The sequence below is a fragment of the Gavia stellata genome, chromosome 3, assembly GCF_030936135.1.
Source record: "Gavia stellata isolate bGavSte3 chromosome 3, bGavSte3.hap2, whole genome shotgun sequence".
NCBI lineage: Eukaryota > Metazoa > Chordata > Aves > Gaviiformes > Gaviidae > Gavia > Gavia stellata.
The window spans coordinates 1262316-1284876 of NC_082596.1; the positions used below are offsets into that span (position 1 = coordinate 1262316).

At 55.6% G+C, this 22561-nt stretch overlaps 5 protein-coding genes across 5 annotated transcripts; all 5 read right to left on the minus strand.

Moving 5' to 3' along the window:
- Window positions 1-453: 453 nt before the first annotated feature.
- On the minus strand, window positions 454-5106 carry LOC132322078 (uncharacterized). Its single transcript, XM_059836272.1, is given in 4 exon segments — window positions 454-782; window positions 992-1086; window positions 4860-4995; window positions 5040-5106. Coding segments are annotated over 4 exon segments (627 nt in total).
- A 1774-nt stretch (window positions 5107-6880) lies between these two features.
- LOC132316790 (feather keratin 1-like) lies at window positions 6881-7189 on the minus strand. The gene has a single exon (XM_059815733.1). The coding sequence runs from the start codon at window positions 7187-7189 to the stop codon at window positions 6881-6883; it is 309 nt and encodes a 102-aa protein (XP_059671716.1).
- Window positions 7190-11397: 4208 nt separating this feature from the next.
- Window positions 11398-12020, minus strand: LOC132322079 (feather keratin-like). The gene is made up of 3 exons (XM_059836273.1): window positions 11935-12020; window positions 11788-11811; window positions 11398-11707 (listed from the first exon to the last, which is right to left on the minus strand). The coding sequence occupies exons 1-3, from the start codon at window positions 12018-12020 to the stop codon at window positions 11398-11400; spliced, it is 420 nt and encodes a 139-aa protein (XP_059692256.1).
- A 6178-nt stretch (window positions 12021-18198) lies between these two features.
- On the minus strand, window positions 18199-18513 carry LOC132322080 (feather keratin 1-like). The gene has a single exon (XM_059836275.1). The coding sequence runs from the start codon at window positions 18499-18501 to the stop codon at window positions 18199-18201; it is 303 nt and encodes a 100-aa protein (XP_059692258.1). The 5' UTR covers window positions 18502-18513.
- Window positions 18514-21413: 2900 nt separating this feature from the next.
- On the minus strand, window positions 21414-21989 carry LOC132322115 (feather keratin-like). The gene is made up of 2 exons (XM_059836368.1): window positions 21967-21989; window positions 21414-21759 (listed from the first exon to the last, which is right to left on the minus strand). The coding sequence occupies exon 2, from the start codon at window positions 21720-21722 to the stop codon at window positions 21414-21416; it is 309 nt and encodes a 102-aa protein (XP_059692351.1). The 5' UTR covers window positions 21723-21759; window positions 21967-21989.
- Window positions 21990-22561: the final 572 nt, after the last annotated feature.

Sequence of the window (22561 nt, forward strand, 5' to 3'; positions counted from 1 at the left end):
AAGCCTTTGCGCAAGTGGTGGGCTTGCGTAATGTTCTGGAAGCCACGGGGCACCGGTGTTGGTGGTGGCATATTTCGTAGGAGTGGTCTTGTTGACCCTTTCCTTTAACCCTGATGGAATTTTATGCCCTTTTTTTTCTTAGGTGAAGTTGGAATAGCCTTGGGAGAAGAAAGGAAGTGGAGGCATTTGAGGCTGGGATGCAGGAGAATTTTATTGAGGCAAAAGAGTGAAAATGCAGGAGCACCAAGTGGAGGGGAGCTGGTGTGAGGTGCAAAGAAGGAGGTGAGAGAAGAGGAGGAGGTCCATGACAGACCCCTTCCTTGCTTGGTGCCTTGAGAGGAGGAGCTGTGGACAGCAGGTCGATATGCCAGGAAGGGCCAGAAGTGCATCCTCAATCCATGCTGTGGCTTCCTGGGTGTCGGTGTTTGGTGTCAGGGGTAGTGGCGAGGGCCCTTAGCAGGGGTAGCAGCCTCTTCTGCCACCGAAGCAGCCCAGGCCTCCAAAGCCATAGCCGTAGCCGAAGCCTCCGGAGGAGACAGGCACTCCCTGGGAGCTGAGGATGTTGCCGACGGCAGCGGATGAGGAGGATCCGACGGCGGTGTTCTGTGGGAAGGAGCTGAGGATGGGTCCTGGCAGGGTGACGACCACGGTGGAAGGCTGGATGACGACGCGGGAGTCCTCGCACTGCCTGACACAGGGCTCGTTGCAGCTGTCAGCCAGCGGGGTGGGTCCGCAGGGGCGGCAGAGGTCGTAGCAGGCCATGTCTGTGGTGTGGAGGGTCCCTGGAAGAGAGGGTGTTGAGGAAGCGGAGGGGAATGGGTGTGCGAGGAGTGGTGTTACAGGAGGGTGAGGGATTGGGGAGTCGTGGTGTGGGACTGTGGGGAGCGTGGTGTTGGGGAGGCGTCAGGACTGCTGAGTGTGGGGTCAGAGCGTGCTGGAAAAGATGGGCTAAGTGGGTGAGGAGAAGGAGGGGAAGGGGTTTCAGGCTCACCTTGTTGACTGCAGAGAAGAAGGCGTCAGGAGAAGTGTGTGAGGGAGAGAGGCTCTGGGCTGACTTTTATGCTGGTCCCCAAGGGGCGTGACCATCTTTGCGCATGCCAACATATTTCAACAAGCAGCTGTTATATGCCATAACCTCGTGATTAATAAGTTGGGGGCTGTTTTCCTTCCTGAAATTCTGCAATTTCCTGTCCTCCTCTTGAGGACATGTCCGCTTGGCCCAGGCGGCAGCTTTTAAGTGAGAGTATTAGAGGCCAAAGGCTGGTGTTGATGGCACGTGTCAGGGCAGGTAGAAGTCATGACCAAAGCATAATAGAGATGGGGTGTCGTCAGTGATGTCATCCCGTGGCACTCGTGTGGTGTGGTTTGCGGGTGCGTTGTGAAGAGGGGACCCCATTTCCTCGCCTCTCTGTCAGGCTGGTCTGGGCTTTGGAGGTGTGCCAGGCGTGAGGCGCTGCCCCTTCCAATGTGTTCGGTCACTCCACACACTGCTGCCAACTCGCTAAGTCTGTCTTTAGGCCTGGCCTTTCCCGTTGGATGTGCTCTGTGGGTGCCTTGGTGCCCCTCTTGCTTGTAGGCTTTTAGGTGGGTGTGTTGGGTTTTCATGGCAAGGTTTTGGTAGCGAAGGGGCTACAGGGGTGGCTTCTGTGAGAAGGCTCCAGAAGCTTCCCCAGTGTCTGATAGAGCCAATGCTGGGTAGGTCCAAGATGGAGCTGCTAGTGGCCAAACGTGAGCCAATCAGCAACAGTGGTAGCGCCTCTGTGCTAAACATATTTGCTAAGGGGAAAAATCTGCTGCGCTATATTAACTGGATGAGAGAAGGGAGAAGGCGCTGGAGCAGAGATTCCCTGCAGCCTGTGGTGAAGACCATGGTAGAGCAGATTGTCCCCCTGCAGCCCATGAAGGTCCATGGTGGAGCAGACATCCACCTGCAGCCCATGGGGGACCTGACACCGGAGCAGGTAGATGCATCCGAAGGAGGCTGTGACCCCATGTATAGCTCTGCTGGAGCAGGTCTTCTAGCCGGACCCGTGACGCCACGGGCGACCCACGCTGGAGCAGTCCGTTCCTGAGTGTCTGCACCTCGTGGAAAGGAGCCATGCTGGAGCAGTTTGTGAATAACTGCAGCCTGTGGGAAGGAGCCATGTTGGAGAAGTTTGTGAAGGACTGTCTCCCATGGGTGGGACCCCACTTTGGAGCAAGGCGGGAGTGTGAGAAGGAAGGATTGGCAGAGATGAGTGATGGCCTGACCACAACCCGCATTCCCCGTCCCCCTGCGCCGCTGGGGAGGAGGAGGTAGAGAATTTGGGAGTGCAGTTGAGGCCAGAAGAAGGGAGGGATGGCAGGAAGGTCTTTTAGGTTTTATTATTAAATTTGATTTTTTTTCTCATTATCGTACTCTTAATTTCGATTGTCAATACGTTAAATTAATTTTTCCCTTGACAGTAATTGGTGAGTGATCTACCGTGTCCTTATCTCGACCCAGGAGCCCTTGGTGTATTTGTCTCCCCCTGTCCAGCTGAGGAGAGGCAGTGATAGAGCGGCTTGGTGGGCACTGGGCATCCAGCCCAGGTGAACCCACCACAGAGCCCCACCTTCCCAGCAGAGCAGGGTCAGGGGCTTGTTCCTGCACCTGGTGCTCAGTGCCCCATGCTGTGGTGCAGGGTCCCCACGGTGAGGAGGATGGTGAGCTCACAGAGGGGGCTCTCTGTGTGACCTCAGAGCAGAGGGATGGTGGCTTGGGGTCCCCTGCACAGGTGGTCCAGGGACCCTGCAGCAGAGGGGATGGTGGTCGGGAGACTCTTGCATGGGTCCCTGCAGTGAAGAGGGGATGGTGGTGTGGGGATCCCCCCAAGGGTTCATTTGGGGACCCCACAGCAAGGTGAGACCGTGGCCTGGGGACTCCCATATCGCTGGAAGCTGGGCACGGTGACACGGGACCCTGTGTGTGTGGCCCTGGCACCCCGCCGTGAAGGAAGATGGTGTCATGGGGACTGCCAGGAGATTGGTCTGGGGAACACAGCAAGGGGGGACAGGACAGGGGACCCTGCGTGGGTGTCCCTGGCACCCTGCAGCAAGGGCAAGAAGTGCAGGGTCTGTTGATGTATTTATTGATGTCAGATTTATTTGGGGGGTGTTATTTAATCAGGGCATTTTCCCTCCCTCTCGCCCCTCTGAGGTCTCTAACTTCTTCCGTGTGAGGGGTTTGGGTTGGGTTTTGGCAGCATTTCTACTCATTCATTCCCTCGTTCACCTCCCACCCCTCCCAGCAGTTGTTTTGGGGGCTGTTTTGTGAAGATTACCTATTTATTGGACTGGAGGTGTTGATTTTGGGGTGCTGAGAGTGGCCTTCTGGAAGCTTCCAGGAGCTTCTGCAGCAGCTGGTGCCTGTCAGCCATCCCCTGATTGGCAGGTTGTTAGCTGCCTCCCGATTGGCAGGTTGTTAGCTGCCTCCCGATTGGCTGGTCGCTGAGGGTGCTGAGGCAGTGCCTGGCTGTGGTGAGGGAAGGCTGCGGCCGCGGGGCTGAGGCTGGTGAGCTCTGGGAGAGCTGGTGAGGCCCGTGAGAGGCCCAGGGGGAGCGGGAGCGGCAGGCAGGGGAGGCTGGGAGTGACCGCCTGTGGGGTCTTTCTTTGGGCTGAGTGCCGAGGGCTGAGGCCATTTCTCTGCGCAGTGTTCGTGGGGCCAGAGCGGGAGTGGACATGGTGGAGGGGAAATGGGAGGGGCGCATGCTGGGCTGTGCGCCTGAGAACCTCGAGGTGCTGTTTGTGTGCGGAAGGTTTGATGGAGCAGAATAGACTAGAGTAGAGCAGTCCAGTTGGAAGGGACCTACAAGGATCATCTAGTCCAACTGCCTGACCACTTCAGGGCTGACCAAAGGTCAAAGCATGTTATTAAGGTCATTGTCCAGATGCCTCTTAAACACTGACAGGCATGGAGCATTGACTGCTTCTCTAGGAAGCCTATTCCAGTGTTTGACCACGGTCTCTGTAAAGAAATTCTTCCTAATGTCGTCTGAACCAACCCTGATGCAGCTTTGAACGATTCCCATGTGTGCTGTCGCTGGGTCCAAGGGAGAAGTGATCAGCACCTCCCTCTCCCCTTCCCCTCCTCAGGAAGCTGCAGAGAGCAATGAGGTCACCCGTCGGCCTCCTCCAAACTAGGCAAACCCAAAGTCCTCAGCCCCTCCTCACAGGACATGCCTCCCAGCCCTGTCACCACCTTTGTTGTCCTCCTCTGGATGCTTTCAAGGACCTTCAGATCCCTCTTAAATGGTGAGGCCCAGAACTGCTCACAGTACTCAAGGTGAGGCTGTACCAGCGCTGAATACAGCGGGACAATCCCCTCTTTTGACCGGCTGGTTATGGTGTGTTTGACGCACCCCAGGATGGGGTTTGCCCCCTCGGCTGCCAGGGCACACAGCTGCCTCCTGTTGAGCCTGCTGTCAGCCAGCACCCCCAGATCCCTTTCTGCGGGGCTGCTCTCCAGCCTCTCCTCTCCCAGTCTGTGCTTGTGCCCGGTGTTACTGCGTCCCAGGTGCAGAATCTGGCATTTGTTCTTGTTAAATTTCATACCGTTGGGCAATCATCAATGCTCCAATCTCTCTAGATCCGTCTGCAAAGCCTCTTGTCCCTCAAGAGAGTCAACAGCACCTCCCAGTTTGGTATCATCAGCAAACTTGCTAGTGGTGCATTCATCTCCTGCATCCAGATGGTTGATCAGAATCTTGGACAGAACTGGCCCTAGAACGGAGCCCAGAGGCACACCCCTGGTGACTGGTCGCCAGCCTGATGTAGCCCCATTCCCTACAACCCTTTGAGCTCTGCCCTTCAGCCAGTTCTTCACCCAGGGCAGCGTGTACCTGCTCATCTCACAGCTGGACATCATGTCCAGAGGGATGCTGTGAGGGACAGGATCAAAAGCCCTCCTAAAATCCAGAAAAACTACATCCACCACCTTCCCTTCATCGACAGTGCAGGTGACCTTATTGTAGAAGGCTATGAAATGAAACAGGACGTTTCCTTAGTGGACCCATACTCACTGTTGCTGATTATTGCCTTGTCCTTTGAACGCCTTTCAGTAGCACCCAGTAGGATCTTCTCCATCATTTTTCTAGGTCCTGAGTTTAGACTAAGAGGTCTGCAGTTTCCTGGCTCTTCACTGACACCCTTTTTATAAGTTGGAATAACGTTGGCTGGCTTGCAGTCAGTGAGGACCTCTCCAGAGTCCCAAGACCTGCCCAAATTCAGCGTAACTGTGTCTTGGGGGTTCTTTGCCACGTGGGATGTGCTTGTTGGTGAGGAAGGCGAGGTGAGGCAGGAAGGGTATCTGTGCATCTGTGTTGATGGGTGCTGGAGTGCCTGGCAGGGAAGAGTCACGCTGGGCCAATTCAGGGCTGGGCTAGGGGTGCCAGTGGAATCACGTCTGCCCCCCATAAAGGGAGGGTTGTGTAAGTGGATGTGCATAAGTCCATGGGGAAAGATGGTTTGAACCCACGATTGCTGCGGGCGCTACCCGATGTCCTTGCACTGGACATAGAAGAATCTGCTGGAGTTGAGTAAGGGGAGGTGCAAAGTCCTGTTCCTGGGGAGGCAACATTCCAGGTAGCAGGAGTGGCTGGGGGCATATTGGATAGAAAGCAGCTTAGCAGAGAAGGCGCTTGTGGCCCTGGTGGAAAACAAATGTAGCAAGAGGTAGAAAAGGACCCTGCTGCAAAATGGGGCCACCAGCCTCCAGTGCGTCATTAGGAAAAGCGTTGGCAGTAGGTTGAGGGAGGTGACCCTTCGTGTCTCCTCAGCACTGGTGAGGTCCCATGTGGGGTGCTGTGTGCAGTTCTGGTGTTCCCAGTGGAAGAAGGACATGAACGTAGTGGAGCAAGACCAGTGCAGGGCCACCAAGATGCTGAAGTGGCAGAAGCGTCATTCCTATGAGGAGAGGCTGAGGAGCTGGCATTCCTAATCTAGGAGGCAAAGAATGTGCAGGGGTTCTGTCATCAATGTGTATAAATCCCAGACGGGAGGGAGTGAAGTTGAGGGAGCGTGGTTCTTCTGAGTAGTACGCACGACCAGGACAAGAGTCCTTGGGCACAAGTAGAGAACACATGGCATTGCATGGGCGAAGAAGGCAAGTCTTTTCCAGAGTGAGGGTGGTCAGAGAGTGGAAGAGGTGGTGGAGTCTCCCTCCTGGGAGATACTGAAAACCAACCAGCCATGGTCCCAGACAACCTGCTGTGGGTGGTCGTGCTTCAGCAGTGGGTTGAAGCACATGATATCCAGAGGTTCCTGCCGAACTACATGTTTCTGTGATTCTGTTGGCTGGGAGGGCATGAGAGTCATTGTAGGGAAGAGAGTTAGTCAAGGGTGTGCTGGCATGGGGAGACTTTGTGAGAGGCATACGAAGGTGAGAATTATTGCGTCAAAGCCTTTGTGTAAGTGGTGGGTGGGCTTGTGTCATGTTCTGGAAGCCCTGAGGCACCGGCGTTGGTGGTGCCATGTTTCATGGGAGAGGTGGTGTTGTCCTTTTCCACCAACCGTGATGGGCTTTTAAGCCCTGTTTCTTCTTGGGTGAAGAAAAGTGGAGGCATTTGAGGCTGGGATGCAGGAGAACTTTATTGAGGCAAAAGAGTGAAAATGCAGGAGCACCATGTGGAGGGGAGCTGGTGTGAGGTGCAAAGAAGGAGGTGGGAGAAGAGGAGGAGGTACATGGGCCATGTTTCCAGGCAGCCCGGGCAGGCCCCTTCCCTGCCTTCTTGCTTGGTGCCTTGAGCGGAGGAGCTGTGGACAGCAGGTCAACGTGCCAGGAAGGGCCCGGAGGTGTGTCCTCAATCCATGCCGTGGCTTCCCGGATGTGGGTGGTTGGTGTCAGGGGTGTTGGCGAGGGCCCTTAGCAGGGGTAGCAGCCTCTCCTGCCCCTGAAGCAGCCCAGGCCTCCAAAGCCATAGCTGTAGCCGAAGCCGCCGGAGGAGATGGGCACTCCCTGGGAGCTGAGGATGTTGCCCACGGCAGCGGATGAGGAGGATCCGACGGCAGTGTTCTGTGGGAAGGAGCTGAGGATGGGTCCTGGCAGGGTGACGAGCACGGCGGGAGGCTGGATGACGACGCGGGAGTCCTCGCACTGCCTGACACAGGGCTCGTTGCAGCTGTCAGCCAGCGGGGTGGGTCCGCAGGGGCGGCAGAGGTCGTAGCAGGCCATGTGTGTGGTGTGGAGGGGCCCTGGAAGAGAGGGTGTTGAGGAAGCGGAGGGGAATGGGGGTGCGAGGGGTGGTTTTGCAGGAGGTCGAGGGAGTGGGGAGTCGTGGTGTGGGGCTGTGGGGAATGTGGTGGTGGGGAGACATCAGGGCTGCTGAGTGTGGAGGCAGATCGTCCTGGAAGAGGCAGGCCAGCTGCGTCTAGAGAAGGAGGGGAAGGGGTTTCAGGCTCACCTTGTTGACCGCAGAGGAGAAGGTGTCAGGAGAAATGTGTGAGGGAGAGAGGTGCTGGGCCGGCTTTTATGCTGGTCCCCAAGTGCCCAAGGGGGTGAGGCAGCCTTTGCGCATGACGGTATTTTTCAGCAAGCAGGCGTTGCATGCCACAGCCTGGTGTGTAATGAGGTTGGACATGTTTTCCTTCCCACAGTTCTCCCTTTTTAATGTCCTCCTCTTGATTATGTGTCCACATGGCCCTGGCGGGAGCTTTTAAGTGAGACTAGGTATTTGGGAGGATTTGCATGGAAGGTGTGTGTCAGAGTAATTGGCAGATGTGTCCAAAGTGTAGGAGAGGTGGGGTGTTGTCCCTGAGGTCATCCCGTGGCACTCGTGTGGTGTGGTTTGCGGGTGCGTTGTGAAGAGGGGCCTCATTTCCTTGCGGCCCTGGAAGGCTGTTCTGGGCTTTGTGGGTGTGCCGGTCATGAGGGTCTGCACTTCACAGAATCACAGAATCATCAAGGTTGGAAAAGACCTGTAACATGATCAAGTCCAACCATCAAACCAGCACCGCCATACCCTCTAAACGATTTCCTGCAATGCAACGTCCACACATTCCTTGAACACCTCCAGTGATGGTGACTCCACCACCTCCCTGGGCAGCCTGTTCCAATGCTTCACCACTCTCTCAGGGAAGAAATTTTTCCTGATATCCAGCGTAAAGCTCCCCTGGCGCAACTTGAGGCCACTTCCATCGCATTTGCTCTTTCCCCGGCTTGCTGCCATCTCGCTAATCCTGTCTTTAGGCCTGGCTTTTCCCCTTGGGTGTGCTCTGTGGTTGTCCTGGTCCCCTCTTGTTTTAAGGTTGTATCAAACCAAGCCACTTCCAATCATTTATGAGCGCTCATGTGTAACTGGGGAGGTCCCAGTTGACTGGAGGTTAGCAAATGTGATGCCCATCTGCAAGAAGGGCCACAAGGAGGGTCTGGGGAACTCCAGGCCTGTTAGTGTGAGGTCAGTTCCATGAAAGGGTATGGAGCAGATCATCTTGAGTGCCATCACACAGCACATACAGGACAAGGAGGCAATCAGGCCCAGTCAGGATGGGTTTGTGAAAGGCAGGTCCTGCTTGACTCACCTGATCTCCTCCTGTGACAAGGTGAGCTGCTTAGTGGATGAGGGAAAGGCTGTGGATGTTGTTTACCTGGACTGTTGTAAAGCCTTTGACACCATTTCCCGAACCATTCCGGTGGAGAAACTGGCTGCTCGTGGCTTGGACGGGCATACTGTTTGCTGGGTAAAAAACTGTCTGGATGGCCGGGCCCAAAGAGTTGTGGTGAATGGAGTTAAATCCAGTTGGCGGCTGGTCACAAATGGTGTACCCCTGGACTCACTATTGGGGTCAGTTCAGTTTAAGGATCTACAGAGGGCTGTGGACAGGCTGGGTCGATGGGCCGAGGCCAGTTGTATGAGATTCAATGAGGCTCAGTGCTGGGTCCTGCACTTGAGTGACAACAACTCCATGCAAGGCTACAGGCTTGGGGAAGAGTGGCTGGAAAGCTGCCCTGCAGAAAAGGACCTGGGGGTGCTGGTTGACAGCCAGCTGAACAGGAGCCAGCAGTGTGCCCAGGTGGCCTCGAAGGCCCATGGCATCCTGGCCTGTATCAGAAATAGTGTGGCCAGCAGGAGTAGGGAAGTGGTTGTCCCCCTGTACGCTGCGATGGTGAGGCCGCCCCTCGAATCCTGTGTTCAGTTTTGGGCCCTTAAGTCTACAAGAAAGAGATGGAGTAGCTGGAGAGTGTCCAAGGAAGAGCAACGGAGCTGGTGAAGGGTCCATAGAAGAAGACTTATGAGGAGCGGCTGAGGGAACTGGGGTTGTTTAGCCTGGAGAAGAGGAGCCTCAGGGGAGACCTTATCGGTCTCTGCAACTACCTGAAAGGAGATTGTGACAAGCTGGGATTCAGTCTCTTCTCCCTACTAAGGAGTGATAGGACGAGAGGAAACGGCTTCATGTTGCACCAGGGGAGGTTTTCATAGGATACTTAGAATGCTTTCTTCATTAAAAGGGTTGTCAAGCCTTGGAACAGGCTGCCCAGGGAAGTGGTTGAGTCACCATCCCTGGAGGTATTTGAAAGACATGTAGACGTGGCGCTTGGGGTGACTGTTTATTGGTGGACTTGGTAGTGTTAGGTTAACGGTTGGAGTCGATGATGTTAATTGTCTTTTCCAAGGTAAAAGTTTCTGTGATTGTATATGGGGCACCCTGCAAGGGCAGGTGAGTTTCTGGAGAGCCCATGAGTGTGGCAAGAGGCAGAAGAGGATTGGGGCCCTGGTGAGCGAGGGCCTTTGGGGTTTTTACTTGAGGTGAGTGCCGAGGGGTGAGCTTCTTTCCCTGCATAGTGTTTGAGACGCAGAAAGAGAATTTGGAGATCGCCGAAGGGAGTTGTAGGCGAGCATGCAGCACGTGGCTGCAGAGCCATAGCCCTGGTGGTGGTGGGTGCATGCCAAAGGGTTGATGAATGGCCAGGCCTGCCTGGATTGAGCTGAAGTGAGTGTTTTGCAGGCTGTTTGTCAGGCGAGCAGTGCTTGTTCCTGAGGAAGATGAAGGGAGGTAGGACAGAGTGCTGTGCGACTGGGTGTCCGCAAGCCCACGGGGCCTGACAGGTTGCAGCCAGGAATTCCAAGGGAGAGGGCTGATGGCCTTGTGAGGCTGGTGCTCATTGTCTTGGAATGGTGATGTGCCTTGGAGCAGTTCCTGAAGACTGGTAGAGAGCTCGTATCTTGAAGAAGGTCAAGATGGAGGATCGTGGAAAGTAGAGGCTGGTGAGCTTGACCTCATTTCTGGGGAAGGTGATTGAGGAAATCCTTCTGGAAAGCACTATCAGGCCCAGGAAGTGCAAGAAGGTGCTGGAGAGCCGTCAGCGTGGATTTCCAAAGGTAAAACGGTGTTTGACCAAACTCTGTGCCTTCAAGGTTGAAGTGACTGGGTGTTGGACGAGGGGAAAGCAGTGGCTGTTGTTGAGCTGTACTGGAATGAAGCCTTTGTCAGTGTCTCCCACTACGTGCTCCTAGAGAAGCTGAGAAAGTATGGGTTGCGTAAGTGGCCAGTGAGGGGGAGTGCAAAGTGGCTGAAGGGCTGGGCCCAGAGCCTTGTGATCAGTGTCAGGAGAAGAGGCCATGTGCACAAGCGAAAAGAGATGGAATTCCGTGAGCAAAGAAGGCAAGGCTTTCCCAGAGTGAGGGTGGTCCAGGAGTAAAAGAGGTGGTGGAGTCTCTGTCCTTGGAGATACTGAAAACCCGAGTGGCCATGGCCCCAGACAACCTGCTGTAGGGGGCCGTACTTGAGCAGCGGGTTTGAAGAACATGTTCTCCAGAGGTTCCTGCCGAACTACATGATTCTGTGATTCTGTTGGCTGGGAGGGCAGGAGAGTCATTGTAGGGAAGAGAGTTAGTCAAGGGTGTGCTGGCATGGATAGAGTTTGTGAGAGGTGTACGAAGGTGAGCGTTATTGCGTCAAAGGCTTTGAGCAAGTGGTGGGCTTGCGTAATGTTCTGGAAGCCACGGGGCACCGGTGTTGGTGGTGGCATATTTCGTAAGAGAGGTCTTGTGGCCCCTTTCCCCCCACCCTGATGACCTACTAAGCCCTGTTTTTTCTTGGGTGAAGTTGGAAAAGCCTTGTGAGAAGAAAGGAAGTGGAGGCGTTTGAGGCTGGGATGCAGGAGAAGTTTATTGAGGGGAAAGAGTGAAAATGCAGGAGCACCAAGTGGAGGGGAGTTGGTGTGAGGTGCAAAGAAGGAGGTGGTAGAAGACGAGAAGGTACATGGGCCATGTTTCCAGGCAGCCCGGGCAGGCCCCTTCCCTGCTTCCTTGCTTGGTGCCTTGAGAGGAGGAGTTGTGGACGGCCGGTCGACATGCCAGGAAGGGCCAGAGTTGCATCCTCAATCCATGCTGTGGCTTCCCGGATGTGGGTGGTTGGTGTCAGGGGTGGTGACGAGGGCCCTTAGCAGGGGTAACAGCCTCTTCTGCCACCGAAGCAGCCCAGGCCTCCAAAGCCATAGCCGTAGCCGAAGCCTCCGGAGGAGACAGGCACTCCCTGGGAGCTGAGGATGTTGCCCACGGCAGCGGATGAGGAGGATCCGACGGCGGTGTTCTGTGGGAAGGAGCTGAGGATGGGTCCTGGCAGGGTGACAACCACGGTGGAAGGCTGGATGACGACGCGGGAGTCCTCGCACTGCCTGACACAGGGCTCGTTGCAGCTGTTAGCCAGCGGGGTGGGTCCGCAGGGGCGGCAGAGGTCGTAGCAGGCCATGTCTGTGGTGTGGAGGGTCCCTGGAAGAGAGGGTGTTGAGGAAGCAGAGGGGAATGGGGGTTCGAGGGGTAGGAGGGTGAGGGAGTGAGGTGGCTTGCTGTGGGGCTGTGGGGAGCATGGTGGTGGGGAGGCATCAGGGCTGTGAGTGTGGGGTCAGAGTGTGCTGGAAGAAGGGGCCAGGTGGGTGAGGAGAAGGAGGGGAAGGGGTTTCAGGCTCACCTTGTTGACCGTGGAGGTGAAGGCGTCAGGAGAAGTGTGTGAGGGAGAGAGGCTCTGGGCTGACTTTTATGCTGGTCCCAAAGGGGCGCGACCATCTTTGCGCATGTCAGCATTTTTCAGCAAGCAGCTGTTACATGCCACAACCTCGTGAGTAATAAGTTGGGACGCATTTTCCTCCCTGAAATTCTGCAATTTCATGTCCTCCTCTTGAGGACATGTCCGCTTGGCCCAGGCGGCAGCTTTTAAGTGAGAGTATTAGAGGCCAAAGGCTGGTGTTGATGGCACGTGTCAGGGCAGGTAGAAGTCATAACCAAAGCATAATAGAGATGGGGTGTCGTCAGTGATGTCATCCCGTGGCACTCGTGTGGTGTGGTTTTCGGGTGCGTTGTGAAGAGGGGGCCCATTTCCTCGCCTCTCTGTCAGGCTGGTCTGGGCTTTGGAGGTGTGCCAGGCATGAGGCGCTGCCCCTTCCAATGTGTTCGGTTACTCCACACACTGCTGCCAACTCGCTAAGCCTGGCCTTAGGCCTGGCCTTTCCCGTTGGATGTGCTCTGTGGGTGCCTTGGTGCCCCTCTTGCTTGTAGGCTTTTAGCTGGGTGTGTTGGGTTTCCGTGGCAAGGTTTTGGTAGCGAAGGGGCTACAGGGGTGGCTTCTGTGAGAAGGCTCCAGAAGCTTCCCCAGTGTCTGATAGAGCCAATGCTGGGTAGGTCCAAGATGGAGCTGCTAGTGGCCAAACGTGAGCCAATCAGCAACGGTGGTTGCGCCTCTGTGCTAAACATATTTACAAAGGGGAAAAATCTGCTGCGCTATATTAACTGGATGAGAGAAGGGAGAAGGCGCTGGAGCCGAGATTCCCTGCAGCCTGTGGTGAAGACCATGGTAGAGCAGATTGTCCTCCTGCAGCCCATGAAGGTCCATGGTGGAGCAGACATCCACCTGCAGCCCATTGAGGACCTGACACCGGAGCAGGTAGATGCATCCGAAGGAGGCTGTGACCCCATGTATAGCTCTGCTGGAGCAGGTCTTCTAGCCGGACCTGTGACGCCACGGGCGATCCATGCTGGAGCAGTCCGTTCCTGAGGGTCTGCACCTCGTGGAAAGGAGCCATGCTGGAGCAGTTTGTGAATAACTGCAGCCCGTGGGAAGGAGCCATGTTGGAGAAGTTTGTGAAGGACTGTCTCCCATGGTTGGGACCGCACAGTGGAGCAAGGAAGAATCAGCAGAGACAACGTGTGATGAGCTGACCACAACCTGCATTCCCTGTCGCCCTGCGCTGCAGAGGAGGAGGAGGTAGAGAATTTGGGCGTGAAGTTGAGGCCAGAAGAAGGGAGGGATGGCAGGAAGGTGTTTTAGGATTAGGTTTTACTTCTCATTATTCTACTCTTAATTTCTATTGGCAATACGTTAAATTAATTTTTCCCTTGACGGTAATTGGTGAGTGATCTCCCTGTCCTTATCTCGACCCAGGAGCCCTTGGTGTATTATTTTTCTCCCCCTGTCCAGCTGAGGAGAGGCAGTGATAGAGCGGCTTGGTGGGCACCGGGCATCCAGCCCAGGTGAACCCACCACAGAGCCCCACCTTCCCAGCAGAGCAGGGTCAGGGGCTTGTTCCTGCACCTGGTGCTCAGTGCCCCATGCTGTGGTGCAGGGTCCCCACGGTGAGGAGGATGGTGAGCTCACAGAGGGGGCTCTCTGTGTGACCTCAGAGCAGAGGGATGGTGGCTTGGGGTCCCCTGCACAGGTGGTCCAGGGACCCTGCAGCAGTGGGGATGGTGGTCGGGAGACTCTCGCATGGGACCCTGCAGTGAAGAGGGGATGGTGGTGTGGGGATCCCCCCAAGGGTTCAGCTGGGGACCCCACAGCAAGGTGAGACCGTGGCCTGGGGACTCCCATATCGCTGGAAGCTGGGCACGGTGACACGGGACCCTGTGTGTGTGGCCCTGGCACCCCGCCGTGAAGGAAGATGGTGTCATGGGGACTGCCAGGAGATTGGTCTGGGGAACACAGCAAGGGGGCACAGGACAGGGGACCCTGCGTGGGTGTCCCTGGCACCCTGCAGCAAGGACAAGAAGTGCAGGGTCTGTTGATGTATTTATTGATGTCAGCTTTTTTTGTGGGGTGTTATTTAATCAGGGCCTTTTCCCTCCCTCTTGCCCCTCTGAGGTCTCTAACTTCTTCCGTGTGAGGGGTTTGGGTTGGGTTTTGGCAGCATTTCTACTCATTCATTCCCTCGTTCACCTCCCACCCCTCCCAGCAGTTGTTTTGGGGGCTGTTTTGTGAAGATTACCTATTTATTGGACTGGAGGTGTTGATTTTGGGGTGCTGAGAGTGGCCTTCTGGAAGCTTCCAGGAGCTTCTGCAGCAGCTGGTGCCTGTCAGCCATCCCCTGATTGGCAGGTTGTTAGCTGCCTCCCGATTGGCAGGTTGTTAGCTGCCTCCCGATTGGCTGGTCGCTGAGGGTGCTGAGGCAGTGCCTGGCTGTGGTGAGGGAAGGCTGCGGCCGCGGGGCTGAGGCTGGTGAGCTCTGGGAGAGCTGGTGAGGCCCGTGAGAGGCCCAGGGGGAGCGGGAGCGGCAGGCAGGGGAGGCTGGGAGTGACCGCCTGTGGGGTCTTTCTTTGGGCTGAGTGCCGAGATGTGAAGGGGGCAGGGGATGAAACCAGGCTGCCTAGAGATGAGCCTGGGGGTGGCGTGCCGATGTTGGGGGCGAAATCGATAGCCCAGCTCAAGTGCATGTACTCCTGTGCACGCAGCATGGGCAGCAAACAGGAGGAGCTGGACGCCGTTCTGCAGCAGGAGAGCTATGATGTAGTCGCCATCACAGAAACATGGTGGGACGACTCACATGACTGGGGTGCTGCAATGGATGGCTATAAGCTCTTCAGGAGGGATAGGCAAGGAAGGAGAGGTGGTGGGGTGGCTCTCTGTATGTTAGGGAGTGTTTTGATTGTAGAGAGGTCAACGATTGTGACGACAAGATTGAATGTTTATGGGTAAGGATGAGGGGGAAGGCTAACAAGGCAGATATCCTGCTGGGTGTCTGTTGTAGACCACCCAACGAGGACGAAGAAGCCGACGAAGCGTTCTACGAGCGACTGTCAGAAGTCTCACGATCGCAAGCTCTTGTTGTTGTGAGGAAGTGAACTTACCGGATGTCTGCTGGAATTATAACACAGCCGAGAGAAACCAGTCGCGGAGGTTGCTGGAGTGTGTGGAAGATAACTTCCTGACACAGCTGGTAAGCGAGTCCACCAGGGGAGGTGCCCTGCTTGACCTGCTGTTTACAAACAGAGAGGGTCTGGTGGGAGAAGTGATGGTCAGAGGCCGTCTTGGGCTTAGTGACCATGAAATGATAGAGTTCTTAATTCTTGTTGAAGTAAGGAGGGGCGGTCAGCAAAACCATTACCATGGACTTCTGGAGGGCAGACTTCGGCCTGTTCTGGACACTGATTGAGAGGGTCCCTTGGGAGACGGTCCTATAGGGCAAAGGGGCCCAGGAAGTCTGGACCTTCTTCAAGAAGGAAATCTTGAAGGCGCAGGAGCAGGCATTCCCCATGTGCCGTAAGAAGAGCCGTCGGGGAAGATGACCGGCCTGGCTGAACGGGGAGCTTTTGCTGGGACTCAGGAAAAAAAGGAGAGTTTATCACCTTTGGAAGAAGGGGCAGGCAACTGAAGAAGAGTACAAGGCCCTCGTTAGGTCATGCAGAGCTGGAATTAGAAAGGCAAAGGCACAGCTAGAGCTCAATCTGACCATGATTGTAAAGGGATAACAAAAAATGTTTCTATAAATACTTTAACAACAAAAAAGAGCCAAGGAGAATCTCCATCCTTTACTGGATGCGGAAGGGAACATTGTCACGAAGGATGAGTAAAAGGCTGAGGTGCTCAATGCCGCCTTTGCCTCAGTCTTTAATAGCCAGACCAGGTATCCTCAGGGTATTCGTCTCCCTGAGCTGGAAGACAAGGATGGAGAGCAAAGTAAACTCCCCGTGATCCAGGAGGAAGCTATTAAGAACCTGCTATGCCACCTGGACACTCCCAGGTCTATGGGGCCTGATGGCATCCACCCAAGGGTGTTGAGGGAGCTGGCAGAGGAGCTTGCCAAGCCACTCTCCATCATTTATCAACGGTCCTGGTTAAAAGGGGAGGTCTGAACGGCTGGAGGCTTGCCAGCGTGACGCCCATCCACAAGAAGGGCCAGAAGGATGATCCGGGGAACTACAGGCCTGTCAGCCTGACCTCGGTGCCAGGGAAGATTATGGAGAGGTTCATCCTGAGGGCACTCACAGGGCACATGCAGGACAACCAAGGGATCAGGCCCAGCCAGCACGGGTTCATGAAAGGCAGGTCCTGCTTGACTAACCTGATCTCCTTCTATGAGCAGGTGACCCACCTAGTGGATGAGGGGAAGGCCATCGATGTTGTCTACCTGGACTTTAGTAAAGCCTTCGACACTGTCTCCCACAGTATTCTTCTGGAAAAGCTGGCGACTCGTGGCTGGGACATGTGCACTCTTCGCTGGGTAGAAAACTGGCTGGACGGCCGAGCCCAGAGAGTCATGGTGAATGGAGTGAAATCCAGTTGGCGGCCGGTGACAAGCGGAGTCCCCCAGACTCAGTTTTGGGGCCGGTCTTCTTTAATCTCTCTATCGATGATCTGGATGAGGGGATCGAGTGCTCCCTTGGCATGTTTGGAGACGACACCAGGTCGGGCGGGAGTGTTGATCTCTTTGAGGGTAGGAAGGCTCTGCAGAGGGATCTGGACAGGCTGGATGGATGGGCTGAGGCCAATTGGATGAGGTTCAACAAGGCCAAGTGCTGAGTCCTGCACTTGGGCCACAACAACCCCATGCAAGGCTACAGGCTTGTGGAGGAGTGGCTGGAAAGCTGCCCTGCAGAAAAGGACCTGGGGGTGTTGATTGACAGTCAGCTGAATAGGAGCCAGCAGTGTGCCCAGGTGGCCAAGAAGGCCAACGGCATCCTGGCCTGTATCAGAAATGGTGTGGCCAGCAGGAGTAGGGAGGTGATCGTGCCCCTGTCCACGGTGCTGGTGAGGCCGTACCTCAAATCCTTTGTTCAGGTTTTGGGCCCTTCACTCCAAGAAGGACGTTGAAGTGCTGGAGCATGTCCAGAGAAGGGCGACGAAGCTGGTGAGGGGTCTGGAGCACAAGTCTGATGAGGAGCGGCTGAGGGAACTGGGGTTGTTTAGCCTGGAGAAGAGGAGGCTGAGGGGAGACCTCATCGGCTCTCTACAACTACCTGAAAGGAGGTTGCAGAGAGGTGGGTGTTGGTCCCTTCTCCCAAGTGACGAGTGACAGGACTAGAGGAAATGGCCTCAAGTTATGCCGGGGGAAGTTCAGGCTGGATATTAGGAAAAATTTCTTTACTGAGAGAGTGGAGAAACACTGGAAAAGGCTGCCCAGGGAGCTGGTGGAGTCACATTCATTAGAGGTGTTCAAGGAACGTGGCACTGTGGGACATGGTTTAGTGGGCATGGTGGTGTTAGTTGATGGTTGGACATGATGATCTTACAGGTCTTTTCCAACCTTAGTGATTCTGTGTGATTCTGTAATCCCGACTGGCCATGGCGCCAGACAACCTGCTGTAGGTGGCCCTGCTTGAGGAGCGGGGTTGAAGCACATGGTCTCCAGAGGTTCCTGCCAAACTACATGATTCTGTGATTCTGTTTGCTGGGAGGGCAGGAGAGTCATTGTAGGGAAGAGAGTTAGTCAAGGGTGTTCTGGCACGGGGAGACTTTGTGAGAGGCATATGAAGGTGTGCATTATTGCGCCAAAGGCTTTGAGCAACTGGTGGGCTTGCGTAATGTTCTGGAAGCCACGAGGCACCGGTGTTGGTGGTGGCATATTTTGTACGATAGGTCTTGTGGCCCCTTTCCACCCACCCTGATGATCTATTAGGCTCTGTTTTTTCTCGGGTGAAGTTGGAAAAGCCTTGGGAGAAGAAAGGAAGTGGAGGCATTTGAGGCTGGGATGCAGGAGGACTTTATTGAGGCAAAAGAGTGAAAATGCAGGAGCACCAAGTGGAGGGGAGTCGGTGTGAGGTGCAAAGAAGGAGGTGGTAGAAGAGGAGGAGGTACATGGGCCATGTTTCCAGGCAGCCTGGGCAGGCCCCTTCCCTGCTTCCTTGCTTGGTGCCTTGAGAGGAGGAGTTGTGGATAGTAGCTTGACATTCCAGGAAGGGCCAGAGGTGCATCTTCAATCCATGCCATGGTTTCCAGGGTGTGGGTGGTTGGTGTCAGGGGTGGTGACGAGGGCCCTTAGCAGGGGTAACAGCCTCTTCCGCGGCCAAAGCAGCCCAGGCCTCCAAAGCCGTAGCCGAAGCCGCCGGAGGAGATGGGCACTCCCTGGGAGCTGAGGATGTTGCCCACGGCAGCGGATGAGGAGGATCCGACGGCGGTGTTCTGTGGGAAGGAGCTGAGGATGGGTCCTGGCAGAGTGACGACCACGGTGGAAGGCTGGATGACGACGCGGGATTCCTCGCACTGCCTGACACAGGGCTCGTTGCAGCTGTCAGCCAGCGGGGTGGGTCCGCAGGGGCGGCAGAGGTCGTAGCAGGCCATGTCTGTGGTGTGGAGGGTCCCTGGAAGAGAGGGTGCTGAGGAAGTGGAGGGGAATGGGGGTGCGAGTTTTACTGTCGCATGAGTGCGAGCGATTGTGGAGTCCTGGTATGGGGCTGTGGGCAGCGTGGTGGAGGCGTCAAAGCTGCTGAGTCTTGGGGCAGAGCGTGCTGGAAGAGAGGGGCCAGGTGGGTGAGGAGGAAGAGGGGAAGGGGTTTCAGGCTCACCTTGTTGACTGCGGAGGAGAAGGTGTCAGGAGAAGTGTGTGAGGGAGAGAGGCTCTGGGCTGACTTTTATTCTTGTCCCCAAGGGGCGTGACCATCTTTGCGCATGACAGCATTTTTCAGCAAGCAGCTGTTACATGCCACAACCTCGTGAGTAATACGGTGGGACGTGTTTTCCTTCCTGAAATTCTGCAATTTCCTGTCCTCCTCTTGAGGACATGTCCGCTTGGCCCAGGCGGCAGCTTTTAAGTGAGAGTATTAGAGGCCAAAGGCTGGTGTTGATGGCACGTGTCAGGGCAGGTAGAAGTCATGACCAAAGCATAATAGAGGTGGGGTGTCGTCAGTGAGGTCATCCCGTGGCACTCGTGTGGTGTGGTCTGCGGGTGCGTTGTGAAGAGGGGGCCTCAATTCATCTCAGCCCTGGGAGGCTCGTCTTGGTTTGGAAGTGTGCTGCGCGTGAGGGTCTGCCCCTTCCAATTGCATTTAGTCCCTCCCTGTTTTGCTGCCAGCTCGCTAAGCCTTTACTAAGGCCTGTTCTTTCCCATTGAGTGTGCCCCATGGGTGCCTTGGTGCCGCTGTTGCTTGTAAGGTTGTAGCTGGGAGAAAGGAGGCTGCCTGTTTGGGGTTGTGCCTCCTTGGTGCCCTCCCTGGGAGTGTCTGCATGCAGGCAGAGGAGGGCTAATTGCAAGAGCATGTCATTGTCCTGTCAGCTACGGTTCAGAGCTCGCAGGCCCTGTGATGTGGGGAGCCCTGCCAGGCTCTCCAAAGGCTTGTGTTGGCCCCTCCATAGCGCTCCCCTTAGCTGGGGATGGTACATGTGCAGAGTCGGCTTTGGTGTGATGCAGTGCTTGGGCTATGGCATGATACGGTGCTTGGGCTCTGGTGTGACACATCCAAAGAAGAAGAATGAGAAGAAAGAGAATTTGGAGATTGCTGAGGGGAGTTGGAGGCGAGCATGCAGCACATGGCTGCAGAGGCGAGGCCTTGGTGGTGGTGGATGCATGCCAAAGGGTTGATGAATGCAAGGCATTCCCCAGTTGAGCTGAGGTGAGTGTTTTGCAGGCTGTTTGTCAGGCAAGCAGTGCTTGTTGCTGAGGAAGATGAAGGGAGGTAGGAAGGAATGCTGTGCGTCTGGAGATAAGCAAGTCCATGGGGCCTGAGGCGTCATAGCCATGAATGTGGAGGGAGCTGGCTGATGCCCTTGGGAGGCCCCTCTCCATTCTGTTGGGAAGTTGGTGGTGCCTGGGAGTGGTTTTTGATGGCTGGAAAGAGAACTCATAGCCCTTGTATCTTGGAGAAGATCAGGAAGGAAGATCTGGGAAAGTAGAGGTTTCCTAGCCTGACCTCGTTTCTGAGAAGGTGATGTAGTAAACCCTCTTGGAAGGCACTGCCAATCCCCGGAAGGACAACGAGGTGATGGGGAGTTTTCAGCATGGATTTACAAAGGGGAAATCATGCTTGGCCAACCTGTGTGTCTTCTACTTTGAAGTGACTAGCTTTGTGGACGAGGAGAGAGCCGTGGCTGGTGTTTACGTTGACTTTTCAGTAAAGCCTTTGACGTTTTCTCCCCTTGCTTTCTCATAGACCACCCAAGAAATTATGGGTTTGCATAAGTAGCCAGTGAGGTTGAGTGCAAACTGGGTGGGCACCTGGAGTTGAGCCAGGGTCAACCCACCACAGGTGAGTGGACCAAGCTGAAAAGATGTGCCATATCCTTGGAAGAGAAGGCAAGCCTCTTCCAGTGTGAGGGTGGTCAAGCAGTGGAACCGGCAGCGCAGAGAGGTGTCGGAGTCTCCATCCTTGGAGATACTGAAAACCTGGCTGGCCGTGGTCGTGGACAGTCTGCTCGGGCTGACCGTGCCTGAGCAGGTTGGGTTGAAGTAGATGATTTCCTGAGTTTCCTTGTGCCCTCACTGATTCTGTTTGCTGTGATTCTGCTTGCTGTGCTGGGCAGGGAGTCGTGCTGGGGAAGAGAGTTGGTCAAGGACGTGGTGCCATGGGGAGGTTGCGTCAGAGGCATGGGAAGAAGTGCATTAGCATGTCCGAGCCTTTGTTTGTGCAAGTGAAGGGCTTGTGTCATGGGCTGGAAGCCCCCGTTTAGCGGTCTGTGTTGTTGTTGTTGTTGCTGGGGACATAGTCCCTAAGAGAGGTCTTGTAGCCCTTTTCCACCCACCCTGAGGGCCTTTTGAGCCCTGGCTTTGTGCTGTGTGAAGTTGGAAGAGCCTTGGGAAAGAAAGGAAGTGGAGGCGTGTCATGCTGGGATGCAGGACATCTTTATTGAGGCAAAAGAGTGAAAAGGAAGGAGTGAAAAGTGGAAGAGAGCCGGTGTGAGGTGCAAGTAGGGCACCCGTCAGCCAAGGTCCCTTGTGTGAGAAAGATCTTGTCAGAGCAGCAAGATCTTCCTGGTCTCGGCTGGTTGTTGGCTTGCAAGAAGGTGTTTGCAGCAGAGAGTAGTGGACATAGCAGAAGGGGCGATTCAAAGAAGGAGGTGGGACAAGCGGAGGAGGTACATGGGCCATGTTTCCAGGCAGCCTGGGCTGGCCCCTTCCCTGCTTCCTTGCGTTTTCCCTTGAGAAGAAGAGCCACGGGCGCCAGGTCTACGTCCCAGTGACATCCTGGAGGTGCGTCCTCAATCGATTCCGTGTCCTCCCGGATGTGGGTGCTTGGTGTCAGGGGTGGTGTTGAGGGCCCTTAGCAGGGGTAGCAGCCTCTTCTGCCGCCGAAGCAGCCCAGGCCTCCAAAGCCGAAGCCGTAGCCAAAGCCACCGGAGGAGATGGGCACTCCCTGGGAGCTGAGGATGTTGCCCACGGCAGCGGATGAGGAGGATCCGACGGCGGTGTTCTGTGGGAAGGAGCTGAGGATGGGTCCTGGCAGGGTGACGACCACGGTGGAAGGCTGGATAACGACACGGGAGTCCTCGCACTGCCTGACACAGGGCTCGTTGCAGCTGTTAGCCAGCGGGGTGGGTCCGCAGGGGCGGCAGAGGTCGTAGCAGGCCATGTCTGTGGTGTGGAGGGTTCCTGGAAGAGAGGGTGTTGAGGAAGTGGAGGGGAATGGGGGTACAAGGGGTGGTGTTGCAGGAGGGCGAGGGATGGGGAGGCGTGGTGTGGGACTGTGGGGTGTGTGGTGTTGGGGAGGCATCAGGATTGCTGAGTCTGGAGTCAGAGTGTGCTGGAAGAAGGGGCCAGGTGGGTCAGGAGAAGGAGGGGAAAGGGTTTCAGGCTCACCTTGTTGACTGCAGAGAAGGCGGCGTAAGGCGAAGTGTGTGAGGGAGAGAGGCTCTGGGACGGTTTTTATTCTTGTCCTCAAGGGGCGCGACAATCTTTGCGCATGACAGCATTTTTCATCAAGCAGCTGTTGCTTGCCACAACCTCATGAGTAATAAGGTGGGACGTGTTTTCCTTCCTGAAATTCTGCAATATCATGTCCTCCTCTTGAGGACATGTCCGCTTGGCCCAGGTGGCAGCTTTTAAGTGAGAGTATTAGAGGCCAAAGGCTGGTGTTGATGGCACGTGTCAGGGCAGGTAGAAGTCATGACCAAAGCATAATAGAGGTGGGGTGTCGTCAGTGATGTCATCCTGTGGCACTCGTGTGGTGTGGTTTGCGGGTGCGTTGTGAAGAGGGTCGTGAGGCGCTGCCCCTTCCAATGTGTTCGGTCACTCCACACACTGCTGCCAACTCGCTAAGTCTGTCTTTAGGCCTGGCCTTTCCCGTTGGATGTGCTCTGTGGGTGCCTTGGTGCCCCTCTTGCTTGTAGGCTTTTAGCTGGATGTGTTGGGTTTTCGTGGCAAGGTTTTGGTAGCGAAGGGGCTACAGGGGTGGCTTCTGTGAGAAGACTC